The sequence below is a fragment of the Manacus vitellinus genome, unplaced genomic scaffold (genome assembly GCF_001715985.3).
Source record: "Manacus vitellinus isolate BGI_N305 unplaced genomic scaffold, ASM171598v3 scaffold_45_pilon, whole genome shotgun sequence".
Taxonomy (NCBI): Eukaryota; Metazoa; Chordata; class Aves; order Passeriformes; family Pipridae; genus Manacus; species Manacus vitellinus.
The window spans coordinates 4,969,414-4,993,922 of record NW_021940571.1 but is presented as its reverse complement, the minus strand read 5'-3'; the positions used below and the strand labels follow the sequence as shown (position 1 = coordinate 4,993,922).

Genomic DNA, 24,509 nt, shown 5'->3' with positions numbered 1-24,509 from the left:
GCCTGCCCACCAGCACGTAGGTGGAAAGAGCCAAAACACTTGGGAGAAACAAGTAGAAACAAAAATCAGAGCTTACCCCGCATTTCACCCTCCATTCCCTGACAAAGCCAAAGCACATCCATCCTGTCCTGCTCCCATGCACCTTGGTATGTGCCCCGGAGCCCTTTCCATGTCCCAGGAACATGCCTGACCACATGCATTTCCCAACTACCATCAGACAGAAGACACAAGTGAAAAAGGACTCTATTTCTTCCTGCTTTGCCGAATTTAATGTTCTAATCCACGCAGTGCTTTGAAGCATATTTTGAAAACAGTAATAAATTTATTTAAACTTAACCAAGGGACAAATTCTGATAATTCAGAAGATGCTCTGGACAGAAGCAGGTACTGAACTAGCCTGACCCCAGCCCCTGGTTCTCATCTATGCGCAGGCAGTGCCTGCCCTGAAGGGCCCAAAGAACCTTCCAGGTGCAGATTTCACCAGTTACCCTTTATTAAAGTGTATTTCCAGCCTTCTGTAAACCTCTCCAAAGCAACGTGATTTCAGGTATCACTGTTATTTCATCTCAGACTGAAACCATGCCAGTTCCACCCATGAGGAGTGCAACACCTGCCTCTGCACCTGCAGAGCAATGGAACAGGCACTCTGAGCACTAGGTAAACCTGCAGCACTGCAAACACAGCCAGTTAACCTGTGCCTGTATTTTTTTGTTTCACCTCCTTCAGCTTTTTTCACCCCAACCTCTGACCTGAGTGACTATCTGGTCAAGACAGGTGATTCTCCCCCCTGCTCTGCTCTTGAGAAACCTCACCTGGAGTACTGCATCCAGCTCTGGGGCCCCCAACTAAGAAGAATGTGGAAGAAGGATAGAGTCCAGAGGAGGGTTAGGAGGATAATCAAAAGATTGGAGCACCTCTGCTATGGAGACAGGCTAAGAAGTTGGGGCTATTTGGGCTGACAAGAGAAGGCTCTGGGGATACCTTAGAGCCCCTTCCAGTGCCTGAAGGGGTTCCAAGAGACGTGGAGAGAGACTTTGGCATTTAGCAACAGAACAATGGTTATTGCAGAGGTAATGGTTTCAAACAGAGAAGGCAGGTTTAAACTGGATGTTAGGAAGAAATTCTTCCCCGTGAGGGTGTTGAGACGCTGGCACAGGTTGCCCAGAGAAGCTGTGGCTGCCCCATCCTTGGAAGTGTCCAAGGCCAGGTTGGACAGGGCTTGGAGAGACCTAGTCTAGCAGATGTCCCTGCCTACAGCAGGGGGTGGGAATGAGATGATATTTAAGGTCCCTTCCAACCCAAACCATTCAGTGAATCTCTGACCAACCTTTTCCCTTGTGTGTGCCTGTCACCGCTCTCATCTTGGCGCCCTTGTCCCCACCAGTAACACACCACAGGTATTGCTCATTGCTTCTACCGTGTCCCATCTATTTTCAACTCTTTCCTTCCCTGCAAGAAACTGACTCACTTCCTCGTTTCAAATCTCATACCATAAAGGGGAAAAAAAACCAACAAACAAGCAGACTTTGTTTGGTTTGCTTAGACTACACCAACAGCCTTATTTCACTGACATACACACTCTTCCTACACAAATATACAGCTGTTCAACCTTTAATAGTATCCATTCCTTTGCATTACCACACTAAACCACACCCACCCAGCAAATTAAGGGAATAATAATTCCAGGAAATCTTTCATTTGAGAAACCACTGCTAGATTTTTAGCATACTTCTGCCCTTTCTCTCAAGTTACTCACTTTTAGAGCCACAAGAAAAGCAGCACTGAAATTTAGCGCTTGCATTCTTTGTTTTGTAAGATAAGAACAAGCAAGGGCTTCAAGTTCAGCCTCAATGGCAAAACACTTGAAAACATCACTTGAAAGAAATATCAGTATTAGTGAACTGCCTATGTTTTTATCCTATTTTCATTTCAAAATGTAACCACCCAAAGGCAATTTAGGTTCTTGTTTACGACACAGATGTTAATGCTTCAGCATAGCTATAAGCCCTCTATGCCATTGCACATCTGTACCTTGTCCTTGAATAAATCACAAAAGCCAGTTTAATGCACAGCCTTGTTTACCCTGTGCAAGGGTGAATTCCCCCTGTTCAAGGCCAGAACTAAAGCATGTTTTTTTCCCATTAGTATATATGTTTTCTTTTCAGACAAAGTTTGTGCTTCACTATCCCAAACCTTGTGCTGGCATACTGAACAAAGGCTAGAGGTGAATTTCAAGTGTATTTCCAGCAGTATGGGTTAGGCAGAATATACCAGGAATTCCAATTTTTATTCTGTCGGCTGCTTTTCTGCTACCTATTCTTCCACCCTTGTTACAGGCTTTTTGCAGCTTTACACATATACAGAAAATTACAGAGCAGAAAACTCAGTTTGGTTGCTTTGTGGTAGAAAATGAGACCCCAGCTTGAGGATGCTTCAGATGGATGGCAACAAAAAGGACATTTAGCAATAATTGAGCAGTTCTGTGTGATCAATGGATAGAAGCTTCACGCAGTCTGCATACTCTGTACGTATGTATTTCCAACATGTGAGTGACAAGCAAGGTCAAGTGGCACCAGAATAATCATTCCGTCCATATTATTCATAGCACAGTGGGTATGACAGCTTGGCATTATTGCCTTTCAGGATGAAAAAGCTCTGAACAGATTCTCAAGTACAGCTTCACTGCCCCAAACTATGCACAAACTGTCCATTTGTGAAGTGTGAATGACAATTCTCAGGCAGCAACAGAAGTTCCTACCAAAGATCTTAAGATAATGGCTAAAAACATCACTCTTCAGTAGGGAAAGGGGAATTTCCTGAACATGTCATATTCACCCGGGATCTATTTATTCTGAAATTCAGAAAGCAGAATACTTTTTTTTTCTTTAAATACAGAGAGTTGTTTCAGTCCCATTCTGCAGTTGATCAGATCCATATTCTCACCCTTTCCCATATTTCATTTAGTGTGGTTTTATCCCAAAGCACTAGCTAGCAGCAATCTTTCATATAAAGGAAGTAGAAGGTCCACAGTTAATAGTTGAGCAAAGAAATGGGTGAGGATATGTCCTGCCCTTGTCCTTTTCTTGCAGAGCTAGCAACAGTCAAGACCCGAGTTTGTGAAAAATTAAGTGGAAAAAATGTGAAAAGGAAATGAAGTATTTAAAGTATTGACGCATTTATGAAGTATTTATTATCTGTCAAAACTTCATATAAAGAGCAGCTCTTAAAATACTGATGATACAGCAAATAAAGCCGTTTCATCTCTCAAAGATACTGAACTAAGATCCTAAATCAGCCTGCCCTGAACCACCCACAGAGGCACAGCTCTGCAGTCAGAGCCCAGAGCTCAGTCTGGGTGGTTGGCAGCACAGGGCGAGCAGGGCTTCCCTCCCCTGCTCCCCAGGGATACTGGGAGTCCCAGAGGAAGTACACTAATTCTTTGTCATTAACACACGCAGGGCTTAAAAGGAACAAAGACTGGTCATGTAATCACACACAAATAAAGGATGTGCTTTATGTTTCTGCTTTGTAACACAGCCCAGGTGGCCAGCCCCAATATTCAGCAAGCACTCAGGTGTTTAACAGCCCAGCACGTGCCTCCTGCCCCCACAGGCAGTGCCAGGCCCCGGGCTTCCACTTGATTCAGCTTCCAGCAACTATTAAAAAATTAATCTCAATTAATCCCCAACATTCCCCTTCTTTACTCCATTATTTGGCTGTTGTTACAAAGGCTACAAAAGTCACATACCACAGCATCTCTTTTATTGTGTGGGACGGTGGAGGCAAACCCTGAGGAAGTCAGCTGACAACACAAGTCCTGGTGAGAGCACCTGGAACTGCTCGACACTTCCTTAAATAACCTGATGTGGGGACTGCACTGAAGGGCTTGATTTTTTCAAAAGACCAGATTTTTTTGTATTTTTTTTTTTTTTACTTATTTTCTCTTTAAGTTTGTCCTCTCAAGGAAACCACAGACCCTCTCCATGCCCACTGACCAACTGAACTTCTCCCAGCCACTGTCATTTCCAAGAGCTGCTTAATCCAGCCCGACACAGTGATCTATGGGACTTATAAATCAGCATCTTAAACAAGTCACCTCCAGCTACAAGCACATAGAAAACAGGAATGGAGAGAGCACTTGCTGTAACACATTGCACCTTCAATTACCAGTACACACTTATTCCAGTTTTATAGTGTTTAGGGGCTAGTTTCTCAGGAGTATTTTTATTTTTAAAGTTTCCACTGCTTATGTTACTGGTGCAACCCTGAGGAACTGGAAAAAGTTTTTGTATTAAGGATTTCTTAATACAAAACAGAGACATTCAGATGTGCATCTATTCTTTCTGGTTTAAAACAGTGATTACTCAATTAGTGGCTAATTACACTTCAGGGTGTTTAAAACAGAGGATATTCCACACAGGTTTTCCTAAAGCAAGTACCTTTCTTCCAACTTTGAGAAGACAAATGAAGATACACTAAGACTTCTTTTTCTCTGTTGTTTTTGCTTCAGTCCTCTAAAGCACTGCATCACCACCCATCCCCATATACACCACAGCTGTGCAGCCAAACAGGGTCCTGGACACCAAGGAGTGGCTCAGAGGACTTCCAGAACAGGCTCCAGGGGCACAACCTGAAGATTTCAAGCTTCTCAAGAAGTCATATGTAAAAAAAATGCTAAAAAAATTTCTTTACATAAGCAAAATTAGCTGTCCCTGCAGAACAGTCACATGCAGCTTTCGTATATCCTGAAGAATTTAGTGTAACCAAGCCACAACATCTCAAGTTTTTATTAACAGTGTTCACTCCCTGAACTCAAGAGAATCACCCAATTTATAATAAACCAGCCCTTCATACTGTGAATTTTTACAAGCACATCTTATGTCATAACACTGAATGCATGGCACTAAGGAAAAAGCGAGTATCATCTGTTCCACAGGGAGCCACCAGCTCACAGGCACTGCCCAAAAAGAGACTTTCATGCTGCCTTAACATAGTGCTAAAATTATTCTGTATCTTGCTAGTCATAGTGCACTGGGGGAGCAACAGAAAATGCATCATTATTGTCCGAGTGCTGCCCTACATATAGGGAATATATTAACCTTTAAACACACAAAATACTCTGTCATGGGGAAAAAAGAGACACTAAGTTTTGTGGAGCAAGGAGGTGTGTAATATCCAAAAACACTGCACACAAAATAAGCCTTTTATAATGAGCACAGGAAAAACAGAACTGTCACGAATCCCAGTCTTAGTATATTTGCTGGCTGATCTCTTCTGCAATAGATCACTATTACCACTATTTAAATTCCAAATTGCACGGTGAAAACAGCTTTACCAAAATAAAAATAAAAGAAATACACAAAACAAAACAAAAACAAAACCAAGAAAAAATAACAGGAATACAGTCAGGTGCTCTTCTGTGTTTGAAGCACGTACTTATTTCAGCAATAAACATAATTTACAATAAAGTAGGATTTGAAGCTTTAGCAGGTAAAGACTATCAAGAATTTTCAGACTGAACTTAAAGGGTGTGTACAAATAAACATGTGTACTTCGGTGGTCAATACTGCAGCTCTAGCAAAAAAAAAAAAAGGAGATTATTTTATGTTACAAATTCTAAATCAATTTTATGAAAGACTGCTGATGAGTAGCAAACAAGCCCCATTGGCACAAACATGTTAAATTACTGGGAATACAGAACCAGGAGGTTTCAAGTTGCATTCATTTAAATACACTGTCTGAACACCACTTTGAGCAAGAGCAAAATTATAAATAAATGGTGTCATAATTGTATTTGTAATGGAAATCTTTAATGTACTAAGCCAGAATAAAGCATTCATTTCAAATAAAAGGAGTAGCCAACTTTATTCCTCTGTTAATTGCCACATGGACCAATTTCTTACCACACAGCATGTTGGCTATAAATCTCAACAAGCAGCTTTAAATTGCTGTTATTATTGCTCATCAAGACCAAATAATCCTGGATGGTGTTCAGGGAAGCTTCTGTAAGGTCTATCTCAAACAACTATTAATTCATCATTTCCATGGGGATGGAACTACAAGCAACAACCACCCACTCCTCCACTTTCTAAGTGGGAGGGGGCACAGAAAAGATGCAAAGAGACTGCAAAATGGGACTGACAAATAACTAACAAATAAATTCTAGAGAAATCTCCTAGACTTCCAAGAAAGTCATGACTCATTCTGGAGATATTAAACTCCTAGAATACATAGAGTAGCCACGTCTGCAATTTCTCATTCCTAAGTGCTTCAGTATATTTTCAGAACTGCATATCCCATTTCTGGGGAGATGACAGAATAGTATTCCATAATGCAAGCAATGCTCATCCACATATTCATGTATCCTCTTACCTTGGATGCACTGGAGGGTTCCATCCTCAGCCCTTATTGTAAAGGTTTCACCTGGATTAACTTGAACGAAAAAGACCTGCAGAAAGAAGAAAAAAAAATTTGTTTCACTGTGATCTTCAAAAATTAATTTTCCCCAACACAAGTGTATTATCCTTTCTCTGCAAGAGGCGTGGACTGAACAGACTGGTACACTACATCTTTGGGTACCAGCAGGGTGCAAGAGCAGGTAGAGATTTGAAGTCCACCTACTCGTCTACATTTCGAGAGCTGAAATAAAGATGTAACTTGGTGGTGCACAGGTGGGAATTATGGCTTTGGGATCCACACCAAACTCTTGAGAGTGTGTTTAACTTGGCCAAATGCTGATAGCTAAGGACATAAATCTTCAGATCATTGGCACACGAGAGCCGAGAGCACACGTAACAAACTTAAGGCAGCACCAACCCACGCTGGGATTTCAAGTTCACAGGAAGAGAAGTTTTTTTGCCGTGTAAGGGAAGTTGATTTGTTACATTTTTTAAAATTTATCCTTCAGTCTTACACATAGCAGATCTCAGTTAAGCAAAATCCATAGGCACACACACAGTTCAACAGCTGCATGCAGAACCAGCAATGAACTATTTATGTATTAACAAATATAATATTTTTTTAAATAATAAAAAGATCACCCCCGTCTCCCATTGCTGAATTCTGCAGATGATGGGAATGCTACAAACACCAGGAAGCACCACAATGTGTCCCAGTTCAGGGTATGTTATACACATCTTTATTCATTTTCCAGTGTCTGAAATCACGGGTTTAAAAGTTTTTATTTACATTTCTTTCTTTAATGGACAGTTTCACTGGGAACTAGTGACCATTTATCCCCTCACGCTATTTGTGAAACTGTTACTAAAATACTTTAAACACACTTCTGCAAACCATGCATTGTCAGAAGTTCAATCAAGATATGAACTAAATTTTCAGATTATACCAAGATTAACCTAATTTTTTTTTGGTGAAACCTTCCTCTCCAAATTTAGGTCTGCTCTTTACATTCTGGGATGTCTGCATGCAGAATTTAATCATTTTATCTGGAAAGACAGAATTTGAATTCATGTTGTGTTTCTGAATTCCTTAAACCAGATAATTATTACCTAAATGACCTTTTGAATTACAGTAATCCTACAGAAACCCATTATTCCAGCAACAATTTTAAGGCACAAGCTGGGAATCAGAGAAATGACATATGAAAGCCATTATGTTGTCTGCAACTATCACTTCTCAGGGAGCACTGATCAGTGTGGATCTGATCCAGCATACAGAGCACAATAAATGGTTCAGAAAAGATAAGAGGCACAAAGCCATTCCATCCCTAATCTCCAAACAATCGACATTTAAGTGACAGCATTTAAGTGCTCTTTTGGTATGAATAGGCATGAATTATCCACAACAGGACATGGGCATCAGGTCAACAGAATCACAGAGCAAAGCAATGTCATCCGGCTTAAAAAACCCCAAAACAACCAACAAGCCAGAAACCAGAACACAAAGAAGCAAAGAATTATAAAAATATTCCATCAGTTTATTTGCATTAGATGTGTAAACCAACGGCTCTAAAGCTCGTTATTTACTAACGCATTTGATTAACATAAATCAGAAGACCTCGCACACCTTCACACCTTTGGAAGAGCTTGGTCCAGCTCCTCAAAATACAGACCCTAACCAGACTGAGGCCTCCTGCATGAAAAGCTCCACCTTTTTGTTAAAACAGAGAGCTGAGTTTAACAGAAGATACAAGACTGACAGGGACTCCTCTGACTACACAACCCTATCACAGAGTTATCAGAAGGGATTGATTTACAAATTCCTGTCCAAGGAGTCTATCACCAGCCCAAGTGTCCACATTAGCATGCCTGCAACTGTCCTTTAAAAATAACTCCTTGTATTTCCACATTAAAAAAAGATTATATACCCAATAACAGCTGTTGCTTATGATAGTCAAAATGCAGTCGCATTATCCTTGCCTAATTCACACACTTTTTTAAAAACAAACAAGTTGTTCCAGCAACAAATGAGTTTCCTGTAGGGCAGCAGCCACGAGGCTTCATCCCCCCCATCACGAGCCCATGGGCAGAGCCTGGGACTTATATATAGTAGCTTCTATTAAAATGTTATAGATATGGAAATAACTCCTTATTGACAGATGCTCAAATTAGCCACCTTTGGAGCAGAAGAAAACATTTACAGGCTGTTGCTGGGGGAAAGCAGTCATATCAAGAGCAAACAGGAATAGCCAACGTGTGACTGATGTGGGTCAACACTGGAGCAAGGGCTGGGTCCAGAGGACAGTCAGCACACCAGTACGTGTAACTGGACTCACACCCAGGAGCAGTGATCAGGTTCCTCAGGCAAGATCCTCCACTTGCCCTGCACTGCAGGCAGATCCTTCCATCAGGCTGCAACCCAGTCCCAGCCTATCCCTTCCCAAAGCTGGGGAATAATCCAACCCATCACTCAACCCCCTCTGAACTCACCCCGTGCTGCACATGACAAGAGATTGCAACTGTGCTGCACATGACAAGAGATTGCAACTGCAGGGCACCGACCATACAGAGCTGAAGCCAAATCATTAAACCAGCACATACTGAGTATTATATATTGGCAATCTTCCAGCCAACTCCCCCAGTTCTCCCCCAGTTTATCCCAGTTTCCTGGGACAAATAACATCCAGGCACACTGCAATTTCTTTTGTTTATACACACTAAGTATATAAAACTAATTCCGAGATTTACTTTTCCCCACGTCCTCATAAACAATAAAACCATATTCTGCAGCCTGAAAGGCAGCTTTTCTCTTCCCTTTCACACAAGAGATCTTCATGAGAACGCCTTGCCTCTAAAGCTTTTAATTAAAAATCTGAGGAAAGCAATAAAAAAGTGTAAAGATAACGTCTTCATTTTAATGAAAACAAACCCAGATGAACTTTAATTGCCCTACGGCTCTTCCAATATTCATCATCCTGAATATGCACATTTATGAGATGGCAACAGAGGAGAGAGAGCTTGAAGAGCCACTTGGAGCCCAGTGCTGGTCAGCAGCATCTCGAGGGTGGGGTTTGACATCCGAGGTCACTCCAGCCCAGCTTCAGTCCCTGGCCTCCTCCCATCCAAAAATCAGAGCTTGTGACAGCTGCAAGCAGGGCGTCAGCAGCACAGTCCCAAAGGCTTTTTCTTTTCCCTAAAAAGTACTTGGATGTTTAATTTAACAGTTTAATCCACCCGGTGCTAAAGCCCAGCCTTACCTGCTGCATCCTCAGAGAAAGCTTACTATTTCCATAATGCACTTCCTGCTTTTATTTGGCATTTCAGAATGTCATTACATTTTATCGAAAGCCATGTTTGTTGAGTGATGAATGTTTCTAAGTTGCATAGTTACTATAAATATTTACAATCCCACACAGTACATGCAGTCTAAGTTTTCATGACAAGCCAAGCACATGTCACTTGTGTCCCTCTTGTTCCCACTGTCTGTCTCTCGTGCCTACTGGGAGTTGGGAAAGAGACTAACAGACCTGCCCACAAAGCTAACACAGGCTTAAAGCTCAGGTTCAGGAATATATAAACTGAAAGAGAGCAGGTTAAAATTAGATTTTAGGAAGAAATTCTTCACCGTGAGGGTAGTGAGACACTGGAACACATTGCTCAAAGATGTTGTGGATGCCTCATCTCTGGGAGTGTTCAAAGCCAGGTTGGACAGGGCTTGGATCAACCTGGTCTAGTGGAAGGTGGCTGGAATGAGATGAGCTTTAAAAGGTCCCTTCCAACCCAAACAATTCTGTGATTCTATGATATAAAATTTATATATACTGTGGATAAACAGTCTAACACAAAGACAGAAATGTTACCTGATAGGGACCAAAGGGCATATGCTATTATCTACTTTTTTGTGTCCTATTGGTTTACTTATGCAAGTGTTTAGGCACACAGAAGAAAACTCACTCTCAAGTCAGGCCATCACCTCCCAGCTGCTTTGTGGGCCCTCATCTGTGAGCACAGGTGAGCCAGCCAGTAGGACAACATTCACCTGCCTCCATGTGATGCAATACAGTCCCCATATAAAATATTTCCCCTTCCTGAGAAGGACCACAGCCATAGCATTTTCCTTGCTATGGTCAAACAGCCCCTTGCACTGCTGTGGCTTATCAAAACCCTCCCTTAAGCATTTTCCATGTGGTGAATTTTCCCTTCCCTGTTTAGATGTATCATGCTTCATACAACTGGGGAGCATGGCATCATAGGCACCCCCTGGGATCCAGCCACAGGTTCCTCACAAACACTTTAAATCATAAGAATTTACTGTATTTACAATTTCTACAGTGCAAATCTTTTGGAATACATTGCATCTTTGGGGAAAAGAAGAAACCAAACAACACCAAAAAACGAAACAGTCGCTTGGATCTGTACTGTATTCTACTTTAAAAAAAACTGTGCCCCAGATCCCAGTGAATTTCCACATCCATTCCACAGGAAGGTCCAAAGAATTCTGGGTGGAATACTCTTCTTAGTAACACAGTTCTCCTCAGGCACATGGGAGTGGAAAGAATAAATACTTTCAGTCTCTCTTCAGTAAGAAAAAAAACCAGGGAACACACTACATCTTAAAAAATAAAACACTGACTTTTGAAAACTAATTAAACAGTATTTTATTAAAAACTAATAACAGTGTTCTGGGCTCAATCTTTTTTTTGATAGGACAAAAAACAGAGGCATGAAAAGAGGCATGAAGCAATTCAGTCAGTTTACCTTGAGTGCTCTCGATAGCAAAGCCCATAAGTGACAGATTCTGAACCTCCTAATTTATGACACGTTAAACACATGCCAAAAAAGCAGTATAAATAAAACAAATATATAATTCAAGAAACCCTGAAGAAGTAACTGTACATTCTGGCAGGAAGTTCATTCACTCAGCTCAGATGCTGTGATACAGTTCAAACACTTGCAAGGTGCACAGAGTTGTGCTACAGGGAAGTACCAAATCTTATTCCTGATTCAGACTGACTCTTGTCTCCCTCGTTTAAAGCATGTGACCCCAAAAGATGAGAACAAGCACATCCAGCACTATGCACAGTGCCTGAGCTCCAGCCAAATGGTGAAAACACAGAGCTGGTAAAACACACCTTTACAAAGATCAGGCAAGCAGAAAACTTGCTACACCTTTGCAGGCACAGTGAGTAAACCCAGCTGAAATAAAACTTCACACATTACATCTCCCAACATTCTGTACAGATGTGCTGTAGCACAGCTAGCTGCCCCTCCACTTTTTACTACAACCTTTTTAGAGCTTGCAGTGGAGTACCTACAGGAAAGCATTGAAATTCTTAGACCAAAAGGTTAATTATCGCTCCCTGAATCCCCAAAGGAGTTACAAGTGGATTAAAAGCAGAAACAGAGTAAGCAGCAGCTCTGGAAGGGACATGAAAGCATTAAATACAGTCAGCAGTAGTGGAAATAAAGTGTGGGAAACTGAAAAAAAAAAGTTAGTGTTAAAAATGCCATTTTGGGTAGTCTAGGGAAGAGACTCAAGCAGGCAGAGACATTCCTCGCCCTGCCCTGTACAGCTCTGCAGCACTTACCCTCAGGAAGATAGAGCAAATGAACATTCCCATGCAACTGCCTTACACTGCAGGACTGTTCACTGGTAGAACTGCCTTTTGCATCCCTCTCCAGCTGGCTGCTGGCAAAGCCAAGGTGTTTCACCAGCTCCAGTCTTTCTTCTACATATTTAAGAATGGGTCTTTTGAGAAAGGTCTTTTGAGAAAGGGCTTTTCTCTGGAGCTCAGCATTTCCAACACAGCTCACAGCACAGCTCTATCGTGCTGGCACGGCTGAGGCTCCACAAATCCAGTAACACATAAGGGTGAGCAACAGCAAGTGTGCCCAGAGCATCCCATCAGACCCTCCATTCTGTCAGCTCCAAGGCACTGATCTCCCTGCTGGCCACACTGCAGCCTGGAAAACTCCACATGTCTCATCTCCCATCAGCTCAGCTGTGGTGCTTTCTAATAGAGACTGTACTTACATCCTGTAAAAGCACACGTCCTCCTAAAACTAGCACCTCTTTATGGAGTAATATAAGCCATGTTTCTAAGGAAGTCATTTCTATGAGAGTCTATCCTGAAGGCTGTTCCTGCCTTGCAAGTGACTAAGATAAATCTCTTTCAAACACTTAACATTCACTTCTACTTCGTAATAAATCATGTTAAGAACATTTAACATAGTTCCATTTGCAAGATCAAAGCATTTATTCCAATTTAATTCCATTTTAGAACTGTACTTTTAAAAAGCAAAGACATCAACTAAAGCTTCAGGAATAAGATGAAAATGATAAAGCACAAAGGTAGTTAAGCTTTGCAACTGATGAGGGCACATCCAGATTAGAAGCCAAAAAAGTCTCACTGGAAAACTGGTATTCCAGCTACAAGCACTTAAAGAGATAAGGTGATGAGGTCTAAAAGCATCATCCAGCAAACATTTAAGCAGAAGAGGGACCTGGCCCAGAACTGTTCTGCTGAGTCACATTCGCACAGCACAGCAAAAGCAAGCAGCAATGTGCTTCCAGTGCACCAGCAGTTCTTTTTACTGCAAAACATTAGCTGAGAAACTACTTTAAAGGCAACAGAGGCATCTGCCAAGCAAGGCTGCTGAATCATCAAGGATGGGGAAACTGAAAGACTGGGCTTAGAGCCCCATCTCAAAGGAGGGCTCAGAACACTTCACTTATTCTTTCTGAAGGACCTACAGGACAGTCTGACCTCATAAATGGTTTCCAGAAAGGAGGAAAGCATGTATTTAAAGAACAATTATCCTATCCTATAAGATTGTTCTTTCACTTAAGCATATTAATATTAGACTTGATAAATACAATCATTAAAACCTTTCTTTACTATTTTTTCAAGTCAAAGCACACTGCACAGAAATTACTTTAAAAAAAAAAATCACAGCAATGAAAATTTACATCATAATTAGAATCCAGATAACCAAACAGCCTTCGAAGCTTACAAGGAAAGTGTAAATTATTCTTCTTATTGAGGTTGCTCTAGCTCAAAATGCAGCTTGGAAGGAGAATGAGAGGTAAGACAATGACATTTTACATTGATTCGAGAAGGACAGCTTGCTTCTACCTTCACCAAAATATTTTGCTGAAATGTCTCACATCAGGAGGGAACCAAATTGAGTAACACAGAAAAACTGCTAGGATAGATGTTCTACAAAGAGAAACCTTAACCCCAATGACATGTTTGCAAAGCTACCACCTATCAGCTTGAACCTCCAGGCTGTAACCCAGCATGAGGGCATCATTAGGGTCCTATGATCATTCTACCAACTTCTGATTGAGCTTATGAGAGAATATCTCCCAGAAAAAAAAATTAAAGCAACTGTAAACTTACCTTCCTTCAAAAACCCCACTCAAAATTCACGTCTGCTTCTTATAATGAAGCACAGGGTAGTACACAGGCCTGCTGGGATCAGCACATTCAGGTAAGCCAAGAATAGCAGACGGCACTGCTATTCTCCATTTCTTTCCTGCTTCCCTTTTTTCCAATCTCAGCATTTTTAAGATCTTAAAATCTCATCACAGATACTGTGAGATGCCTGGACAAGTGTTAGCACAAGTAGATCATAAGACTAACTTTCCGCAAAGCCCGCAAATATGCAGCACTTACAGACATTATTTCAATCCCATTATTTTTACTTCAATGAACACACATGCAAATAAACACATTCAATTTAATGGTCCACTTCAAGCATTGTTTTTAATGTCTTTTTCGGTGCAAAGGCAGAGCTCTGCGTCCCAGGAAATACTGTGCCCTCCCTAGCGCTAAGGAAAGCCATCTTCCCAAGTTTTAAAAATCCCTTGTTGGCCCACAAGTAGTTCATTTAAACCAGCCAAGCTCACTGACCTGCTGTGATGCATCCCCATTCACGATGTGAGGCATCATGGCTACCTCCCCGTTCAGCAACGGCGGCAGCTCCAGCGGGATTTGGTCGGTCATCATCATTGTGACGTACATTCATGGAGAATTTTCCTCAACGGACTTCCTACAAGGAAAAAAAAAAAACAAAACAGCAGTTAAAGACCCTGGAAAAAAAAAACAAACAAAAACACTTGCATTTCAGGAGGTCGTTTTGCCATCAAGCAACTTAAGCAGGACCCCTTGTTTTGCATCAGGATGGCACACGGGAACTCACGGCTCTGAACAGAGGTTTTAAGTGGTGGATCAAAAGCACAGAAAGTCAAACTTCCATGCAAGACTTCCAGAAACCAACTAGCCAGAATTCCACTCTTTCCCACGATTATAATCCTCAGCCCTCACCACTGAAACAAGCAAATTCTGAGACACTTTGAGAGAGTTTTGCTGTTCTCCTAAAAATCAGCATCCTGCTAGCTACCACAGCTCTCAGAACTACATCACTCCCATGATTAAGATGTTACAGCAGTTTCACTCAATAGCCACACTTCAAAGCCAAACACCTTCATTTTCTTTCTAGGGCCTTGTAAAGAGCATGAACTGCCACTACAACACAAAAAGCAGGCACCTGACTTGCATTTAATCATGATCCAAAGGATTAAGGCTTCTGCTGGAGCAGGAGGGACAGCACATCCCCATGCTCTGAACACCCCGTGCTAGACAGAGAACAACAGAAAATGACGATCTCACTTAAGGATTTGTGAAAAATCACACATCACTTCCAGCACACCCTCCCCCTTCCCAGCTAACTGGTGTGATATGTGAGCATTACTAAAACCACAAGAAGCTGCCTTGTAAAAACAAGTCTTAATTCAGCATTAAGGGTACCATCATGCTGGTTTACAAGGCAATAATCCAGCTCTAGTGAATAAAATGGATGATCTCATCACATAGTTTATCTAGACTTCTGCACAAGAACTAAGCAAAGCACCCTCACGTGTCCAGTGCTGAGCAGGCAGACTCCTTAGTACCCCTCATGCCAGAGAACCCCAAAGTCCTCCAGAGTAATTTCATATACATCCTAAATTCAAGTTAGAAAAAGAATATGCTGTGACTTAGGTGGCAGGTGACAGCCAGGTATTCAGCTGGCACAAGACCAACAGAGTACAGAGAGGGGATCTTTTGCCAAAGAGCAACAGGGAAATCCCAGTTCATAAGAAAAGTGTTGTGGGAGCCATAAACCAGGAGTATAATTCATTTGCTCCAGAGGGGATAAAGGACTGAGCCAACCTCATGAGGGCTGGAGCATGTGGTTCCACAGACACAGCATCCTGCAAACCTTACATCCCTGTACCTGTTTGGCACCCAGGTGCTGCCAGGTTTTAAATTTTTTAAAATTTTTTAGTTTAATGACTAAATTGATAGTTGAGTTGATATAAACTGCCTTCATTTTCATCAACCACTTCCAGAGCTCATTGCAATCCCATCACCTGCACAACCACTTAATGATCAGAAACATTAGCCTGACCAGGAGATGCTCCTCCAGCTCCTGAAAAGGACCACTTGTGTGATTTAAAAGTGACAGCAGTGCCCACATGGACTGAATCACATCTATCCTTTCATTGTTATCATGCAGGCCCCTTCACATCTAAGTAGAACCAGAAGACTAAAAGTGCATTTGTTTCTCAGAAGATAAGCAAACCTGGTCCTGTCACCTGCAGCCACACAGCTTGAGACCAGCATTTTAATTGAGTACCAAATTTAGAACAACTCTCACAGCTCTTTCTGGTGTTTTATTTGTATGAAAACACCACTTTTCTAATCATCACTTCACCGAGATATAAACAAAGGCAATGTATTATTATCCACCCTTAAACTAAATCCCTCCTTTTATCTAAGACTCAGTTACAGGACAGAAGTTCAATATGCTTGAGACACAGTTGTTAAAGAACACAATGTTCACAGGAGCTATTTTAAACCCATATGGAGCAGGCCCCTCTCCTCCAAATAAGTGACACGTTCATCTGAAATGAAAGCCCAGATTTGAAAGCCCCGGCTTTAACAGAGTTTAAGCATCACACTGATGCTATTTTCTTGAGGAAAAAAAAAAGAAAGCCAGACTGTAGCTTGAAGCTACATATTTTCCTAGTAATATTTCCATTCCAGGCACAACAACCAATATGTTGACATTTATTTGCGACATGTCATTATTTAAAGTTTTACAGCTGCATTCCTTTTGCTTTATTAATGGTTTGTCACTACAGCCGTGTCTACACTTGCCTCACTTGAAAGGGAAAAAAAATAAGGAAAATAAATAAAAGGGCTTCCTGTATTTGTCAGGTCTGGTATGACCCCACCAGAGACGATGCCAGCAGCAGCACTGGCTAAAAGGCACAGCTGGCTACTGGTAGGGTTTTTTGCAGTATTTCACTGCAGGCAGACTTAGGTGAGACAGGGTTAAGACATCTACCGTGAGACTGGTAGACTTCACTCCAAAGCCAAACCCTTTGGAAACAGGGCTCACACCACATACTTTTTGAGCTTATTTGCTCATCCATCCTACTTAAAACTGATTTATTAGCCTTGCTTTCACACCCCTCCTAAAACCTAGCGTTCCTCTACCTCAGCGGATGCAAAGTTGATTAATACAAAGAAGGTGAGGTCTGAACACAAGCAGCTTCTTTTTCCTGCAAATTCAGAACATCGACGGAAGAAAACACCAGACAAGGACTCAAAGAGCCAGGTCACATTCCAGGATATGAAAACTCTTCCTTAGCTAAAATATGAACTGCCAAATACTAACCCACAGATTTTTTTTTCAGGTACTAACTCAAATTTGGGGTTTTGTCTAGAAAGCTGACTATATTTAAATTTTAAAGAGATATTTCCTGTACGTCTACATTCCCTAGGTTTGGCTGGGACGCACCACAGCAACGCCAGCGTGGAGCAATAGGCTTCATCTCCTTCTCTAGTTACCTCCAGGAATATGGAAATCACAGTTTCCCATATTGCTGTAGAGCTAGAAAGAAATAACCATCCAAGTTTGATGTCTCTGTCCCCAATCAAACTTGCAAATCATTTGATGTTTGCAAGTCACCGTTGCAAACCTGATTTTGAATTCAGTACTGCAGCCTTCTGCTGATCCCTGAGATGACTGTTTCCTTGAATTAATTCAATATGTGAATTAGTAATACATAAATTAGTTGCACATGGCACTGGAGAGAAAACTAAAACACACAGAGGAACAAAGTGTAACTATCTAAAACCCCATGTCCATGTATGGTCAATTAACATGACCTAATAGGTTATGTCAGAGTTCTCCTGAAATTCCAAAAGCAGTGTGAACCACATCAAGGTACTCAATTCTAGTTTTCCTAGAAGGTTTTACCCATGCTATTAATAGGGCTAGAAGCCAAGAACATTTTTCTTCTGTGATTTTCTTCCTATCTTCTGTCTTTTACAACACCACAGAACCTCTTCCAGCCATGGCACACTAATTCAGAGAACCTGGCAGAAGCAAGAGGAGTTCTGAATATTCAGTCCTGTGACCGCTCTCTGCAAAGGCTCAATTTTTATTTCCCTGCAGCAGACCATTAAGAGGTACTGAACAAAGTGTTCTGCTTTTTTATCACAATCATCTGGAATTACAAAAGTTGTACTACAAGGACAGACAGCTTTCCAATGCTGAGTAGAGCCACATACCCTGGTTTATTTAATATGCAACAAAAATCCAGTGCTAAACACACATTTCATTCATGCAGTGCTTGCTTATATGTATTTTGTCTAATTAGAAAAGAACACACTACATAAAGAGTAACTCCTCATTCAATCCTAGTGTTACTAGAGGAAAGATTTGAAATGCACACAGTATAAACTAAAAAAGGAAGAATTTTCTTTTTCCAGCCTAAAAACATCCTTACCACCTCAGCATGATGAAGTTCATAGACAGTGCACACACAGGGTTACACAGTCTAACAGAAGATCCTTTCTACCATTACATACATACATATTAAAAAGCATGTACTGTATGAGCCCCTTTGATCTCTTACACAGTGGTTGATGCACTGACCAGAGAAGTAATCCAACCCAGCACGAACTTCCTTGGTACTTGACTACCATGGGAAAAGCTAGTTCAGGTGTGACATGAAAAACCAACTACACCTCACTGACCCTCAAACACTCATGTTGTTATAACTGGGACAAAAAACAGGAGTTCCTTAAAATGTTTTTGCCATGGTTAAAAACCATGTACAGAATTATGGGTCCCACCTGGCACCACTGAGAAGTCAAACATGGCTTTAAAAACACAGGCCTCAAAAACAGGGAAGACTCAAATATTTCTAGAAGAAAACCCACTTTGGAAAAGAAAGACAATGAAATACAATGAGGATTTTAAAAATCCTTTAGTATTCACAGGAGTCATTACCTGCAGCACATGTTAGTCTCCCATAAAGAAAAATAATCTTGAAACCATCTGTTATTTTACAGGAGTTTGTATGTGCTATGGAAGAACTGTTGTCAAAGTCTGGTATGACAAATCATGTCACTGCTGGTTATTATACAGCTGAAGAAATGGGTGCTTTTTCAGGGATATTTTGAACAATCTTTTGAGCAAGACAGAAAAATAACTAGGAAAAAATTGTCAGTACGTACAGATGGCGTATAAATATAAACATATTTGTACATACACATACTCAAACACTAAGGATTTAATATGGGTCTATGACCCACCGGGAAGGCTCCAAACGAGCAGTGCTTCCTCTGCACATTCCTGTTTATGTTGGTGTTTGTGTGCAAGAGATAAGAGAGCTCACACACTGCCCCGCTTGCTTATTGTATTTCGTACAGCACACGCTGAAGTTTAAGATTTAATTAAAACATACATAACAATTATATTTTCACTGAAAAGCAGAGCAGTAAATAGAGCTGCTTTCAAGAGACTCCTGCCATGGCTTGCCACTCCAATTCAAAGAGGAGTGGTAATAATTGTTCATGTAGAAAAGCCTCTTGAGACATGAGCAGTACCTGGAGGTATGTGCACAGATGGTTGGTCAAGGCACAAACAGTCTGGAATTTGTCTTGTCTGCTGTGCCTTCATTAGTTTAGTTAAATCACATCCGTCTGAAGGGGGACTGAAACCTGAACGCATTCTTTCCCTGTTTAATTGCAAACACGGTAGATTAGTTTGGAAGCATCCAAACAGACGGGCTTCTTCATAACAATTTTGAAGAAATACATGCAATTCTAAAAATCTGTTATGACAAAAGAAAACAGATTAGAGGGAACACATACCCACAAAGCCACTGGCATTTTATGCGAGGTAGTGAAATGCCTGCTGCTTGCTCTCTGTGCCATTTCAGACACAGGGACACCAAGAGCCGGATCCTACCTCCAGCAAGCTGAAAAGCATAAACATCCTCTCAAAACTTAACCACTGTAATTAATCAGTGGGTTTATTCCCCTCTAGTTTATTTTAAATAACAACACATTTCAATGTCCATGGTACATTCCATCTCTGAAAACAGAACTACCAGCAGTATTCACAATATTATACAGGATCAAGGAAAGCTAGCCTTGGTTTTCCCCCACAGTGGTGTGAGATTCCCAAGGCAGCAATCCAGAGGGTAATTATATGATGATTTTCAGTAGTTTGCATTTATTTAGAACTAAAATTTGACCTCAAGTTTTCCAGGCTTGAAACTCCATCATCATAAACAACAGCAGTTTTGCAACATAACCAGCTGCATGCCCCTCATTGGAAATGTTTGTCATTTAGGAACAGAAAAACTGCTAAGAATTGGTTCCTAGCCTAACCTTAGGAAGAAATGGAATAACCAAGTAACTTCAAACACGTACCAGAAATGAGCATCAGGAATGGGGAGATCAGGTCAAACAGCATCATGCAGGAGAGTCTTATTTCACAAGGCAAGTATAACTAATCAACAGATAATAGCTCTGATGAAATACTGGAATAAAGCAAGCTGGCACACAAAGGAGTCTTTTACCAAAGGAAAACTTTGCCCCACTAGCGGTTTTTCCCCTGGTTTTCCAGAGGGAAATCTTGTGAAAACTCGTGTAGGAAAAGCCAACCCACTCTCCTCCCACCCCACCCACGGCTGGGGTGTGCACGTGCCTGAAGGCAGTCAAGACTTGTGTGAAAACCTAATGGAACTAGATTTACGGGAATAAAATAGGGGTGAAACAGATCTCTAAAATTCTTACTAGGCTTATATTAGCTACGGCTGAGCAGAAAGCCACGGGCAGAAGAGCTAATCCAATGGTTCCACAGCACTCTCACTTTTGCAAATAGTATTAGAGCAGGAAATTCATCTGCTGCTCAAAATCAATTCTAAAACATGCAAACACACCACGGCTACAGTCTGCACCACTGGCAGGAGAGCAAGCTGCACAGAGAGACAACTTGGATACAATTCACTCACCATTTGGGTTTTCTTTGCTTTTTGTTCAATCTGAACGTTAGCTTAATAATTTTTGCTATTTATATTTCTTTCCTTCTTCTTTCTCACACCTTTCTTTCCTCACCTTCCTCCATATTAATCATAATGGATAAAGGGGACTCACGAGGGATGTAGTTGCAAAAATAGAGAAGTTTTCAGGCACACAGTTCTCACACAATTTCATGGCACTTCTTCCAAGCAGCCAAAGGCTGAGGTTAACTCTTCTTAAACACCGGTGGCCAATTATTTTTTCCATTATTTTTAGTGTTGTCCTTTCTGGCACAAGTTGCTTTAAATAGCAACTACTTCAAAATTTTTTTACAGAATTTACTTTATGCACTTCCAAAAACACCAGCAGCAATTAAACATTTCAAACTAATTTTTTCTTTCTTGTCCAGCCTCAGAGACATTTGAGTTAGAGTGTTCTGGATGCTGATGAATTGCCAGCTGTACAACACACCACTACCTGCACTCAATCTCTGTACTTTTCTAGAAGACCACAATCCACATCAAACAGGATGAACATGAAGCAGGAAGAGATTTAAATTAAATATTAAAAAGAAATTCTTCCCTGTGAGAGTGGTGAGGCCCTGACACAGGTTGCCCAGAGAAGCTGTGGCTACTCCATCCCTGCAAGTGTCCAAGGCCAAGTTGGATGGGGCTTGGAGCAACCTGGGATAGTAGAAGGTGTCCCTGCTCATGGCAGGGGGTGGGAATGAGATAAGCTTTAAGGTTGACTTTCTGATTCTATGATGACATAATCCTCTCCAGCAGCAAACACAAAGCTCTCCCAGCTGTGATCCCCCACATGCCAAGGACACAAGTGGAGGATGACAATGCCCTGAGAGCCTCCATCCCACAGCACAAACTAGTCCCCTAAAGGCAAAGCGCCATTCTGTGCAACAGAGACAACACTGCACACTTTGTAACTACATGATCACCCTTTTAAGGTTCTCTACACTCTGTACTGGCTCTGACAAAAACAATTTGCAAATGAAATTCACACCATCAGCTTAAACTTGATTGGAATAACCTGCAATTTGCTTGAAACAATTTGTGTGAGAACAACACCTTTCCATCCAGACCTACACCTGTCATCAATTTGGGCCCTGATCCTGTAAACGTTTGCACCAGGGTATCTCTTTATGTTCTCTTAATAGTTTTATTAAGTACTGAACTCCCCTAGATCAGGGCTGCAACCCCATGTATGTGCCCAAGGACATGGGCAAAACCCCTACCCAAAGAGTAGTTCTTTCACAAAGGTGCAAGTCAGATAAGCCACAGGAATGCTTGATCTGTTTGCTTTCTCCCTCCATTTAATAGCCAGAGTATTAATCATGGTTTCAGGCTGATAAGCACAGCATTTGTCGATAAATACCCTCCCCTTCAACTCTGCTCTCTCAAATAATCATCTCTCTGCAATAATATCACAAAGACCTCGGTTATCTCTTCTGCAGTTCCTGTGCAGCGAGGAACCTACTGGAATCAACGGGGTGGGGATTATTTATTTTTTTTACCACTAATTAAACCACACAAAAAAAAAAAAAAAAAGGCTATCTATGCTATCGATCTGCAGCGCTTGAAAAGCACGCATACCAAACTCCATCTCCAACCAGGTCTCAGCACACCTTTGTGCAGCACAAACTTCTGTTGTCGCCATTCACGGCTAACCTGACTCCGGGCTGACGCTGCGCTGACAAAGTGGCTCATTGTGTTATTGTGGGAAAGCGCTTCGGAGAGATCTCCCATTCAGCCCCGGGATTCAAGAACAGGCATTCACACGGAGTGGCCGCTGCCAGGGAGCACCTCTGGATGGCTGCCGGAGAAGTTTCTCATGTAGGAGGAAAGTTGAGACTGCTGTTATCACCGTGCTCGCAGGATCCAAGTGCTTGAACCGCATTATTAACAAGGAAACCAACCCAAAACCCGCTGCCCAAACCCCATCACTCCGGAACTTTTCAGCATCGGGAGAAAGAGTTAAAAGTTTTGTTACACCATCCATCACTTTCACAGAACATTAAAAACTCCTGCAAATTTTACTTCACTCTTCTGAACTACTTCATGAAAATTAAGACTACCTATGAAGGCTTCTCTAAATTTGAGATAGGCAGGAATTTATATTAAAAAAAAAAAAAAAGGCCCATAACCCACCAACAAAAAAGAAACCACACACGCAAAAATCAAATCATTGTTCCATACAACTATTGAGTAATTTTCATATCCAGGACCTTACAAGAAAGAAGCCTCTCCTACTGCAGGTATCTGATTTTTATCTCCAATGATAACAAAGCATCAAGGAATCAAAACCACTGAATCTTTAAACACAGAGTATTAAGGGGGAGTTGTTTTCTTTAAGGTGGAAAGACAAAGGGTCTCTATCTAGACAGAAAATACTGTGCTGAATATGCCACCTGCTGCAGCTATAAAGCTCAAGTCATCTATTAAATGGTTTAAAAGGGAAAACCTTTGGGGTTTGTTATCTGTCTGAAGTGGGGCACAGTTTGTAACACAGACTGAAGGAGAAATGAAATTCTGTTGGTACAGCAGGGGCAGTCCAGTGAGGTCACCAGCACTCAGGTGATCTATATGCAATTTAATTCTGGATCCTCACCCTTCTCAGCTAATTCCCACTCTCTGCCAAATCATTCAGGCAATGGAAAGATGAAAATTATTCTCAATAAAAATAAATTGGTATTGTGCTTTGATAATCAGAAACACAGTGAAGTACTGGACAGCTTGTATTTAGGACCTGGGAAACCAACAGCACTGAAAATGACACCAAGCCCAGCAGTGCTGGTTGAAAGGCAGTCTCATGGCATGGTGCCAGGGGGATGGATGCTCTTCACGCCCTGGGTGCAGTCAAGAGGCAGCAGCGCCAATCCTACTAGCTGTAGGAGTTACTCATTACTAAGCTATAAGCCTTTCTTAATTAAAATTTCCTAATATTTCACTTATTGACTCTGATACTAGCACTTTCAGGTAAGAGCAGTACTGAAAGATTATTAACACCTTATACTAATTACTTTTCACATAAGGAAAAACTTCTGAAGATCAGTGAGAATGTTCCTAAATCCTAGAATAAGAATGCATACCTTCCAGTTGCAGCCCATTGCTAGAAACCCAGGCTCCTCTGGGAATAATTCCTGAAAGACTGAATCCAAAGGCAACTTATTGTTTCTGGTTTTTTAATGAAAAGTATCATCCAAAATATCCTATTAGTGTTTTCTCCTGTTTTGAAGCTAAGAAAGCTTGTTGTTACTGTAAGCTTAGGCTGAAAGGTAGGAAAATAAAAAAGGAGAAGGAATTGCAAGAAAACAATTTGTTACTCTATGTCTGGAGATGGATACCTAGAGTTTGTTTCCTAAAATCTTGGAGGACACAGATGTGACCATCTAAGCCTACACAGATTCCCTTTAAGACAAAACAGTTAGTATTAACCTGTAGGCTCTCATTAAAAATTAATCCCGAGGGAAGGCATCTCAAGTGGTCTATGGGACAGACACCCATGACTGCAGACTGATGGGGGCAACACCCTGTGTGTTGAAGACCAGCCCACATGCCCTGGGTGGCCCACACAACTCTGCAGAAAGTAAAATTTTAAAGATAAAGAATAATTAAAGGGCTTCAAATAAAGCCATAGAGAGACAAGAGGCACGTATATGTAAGACAATAATAAGAACCAAAAGTTGAAGTAGGTAAAGGAAAAGCAAATTCCTGCACAAGCTGCA

General features: G+C 41.3%; 1 protein-coding gene across 2 annotated transcripts in view; it reads right to left on the bottom strand.

Annotated features, from left to right (window-relative positions):
* The window catches only part of FNDC3B (fibronectin type III domain containing 3B), a 191,474-nt gene that overhangs the window by 139,419 nt on the left and 27,546 nt on the right, over positions 1 to 24,509 (bottom strand). Inside the window, exons 2-4 of one of the 2 annotated variants that reach the window (XM_029962340.1) lie at positions 19,349 to 19,479; positions 14,315 to 14,453; positions 6,373 to 6,448 (exon numbers count right to left, since the gene is read on the bottom strand). In XM_029962340.1, coding sequence (XP_029818200.1) covers positions 6,373 to 6,448; positions 14,315 to 14,425 — 187 coding nt within the window. In that variant the 5' untranslated portion in view covers positions 14,426 to 14,453; positions 19,349 to 19,479. The remainder of the gene's footprint in view (positions 1 to 6,372; positions 6,449 to 14,314; positions 14,454 to 19,348; positions 19,480 to 24,509) is intronic. The other variant, XM_029962339.1, reaches the window with a different exon arrangement.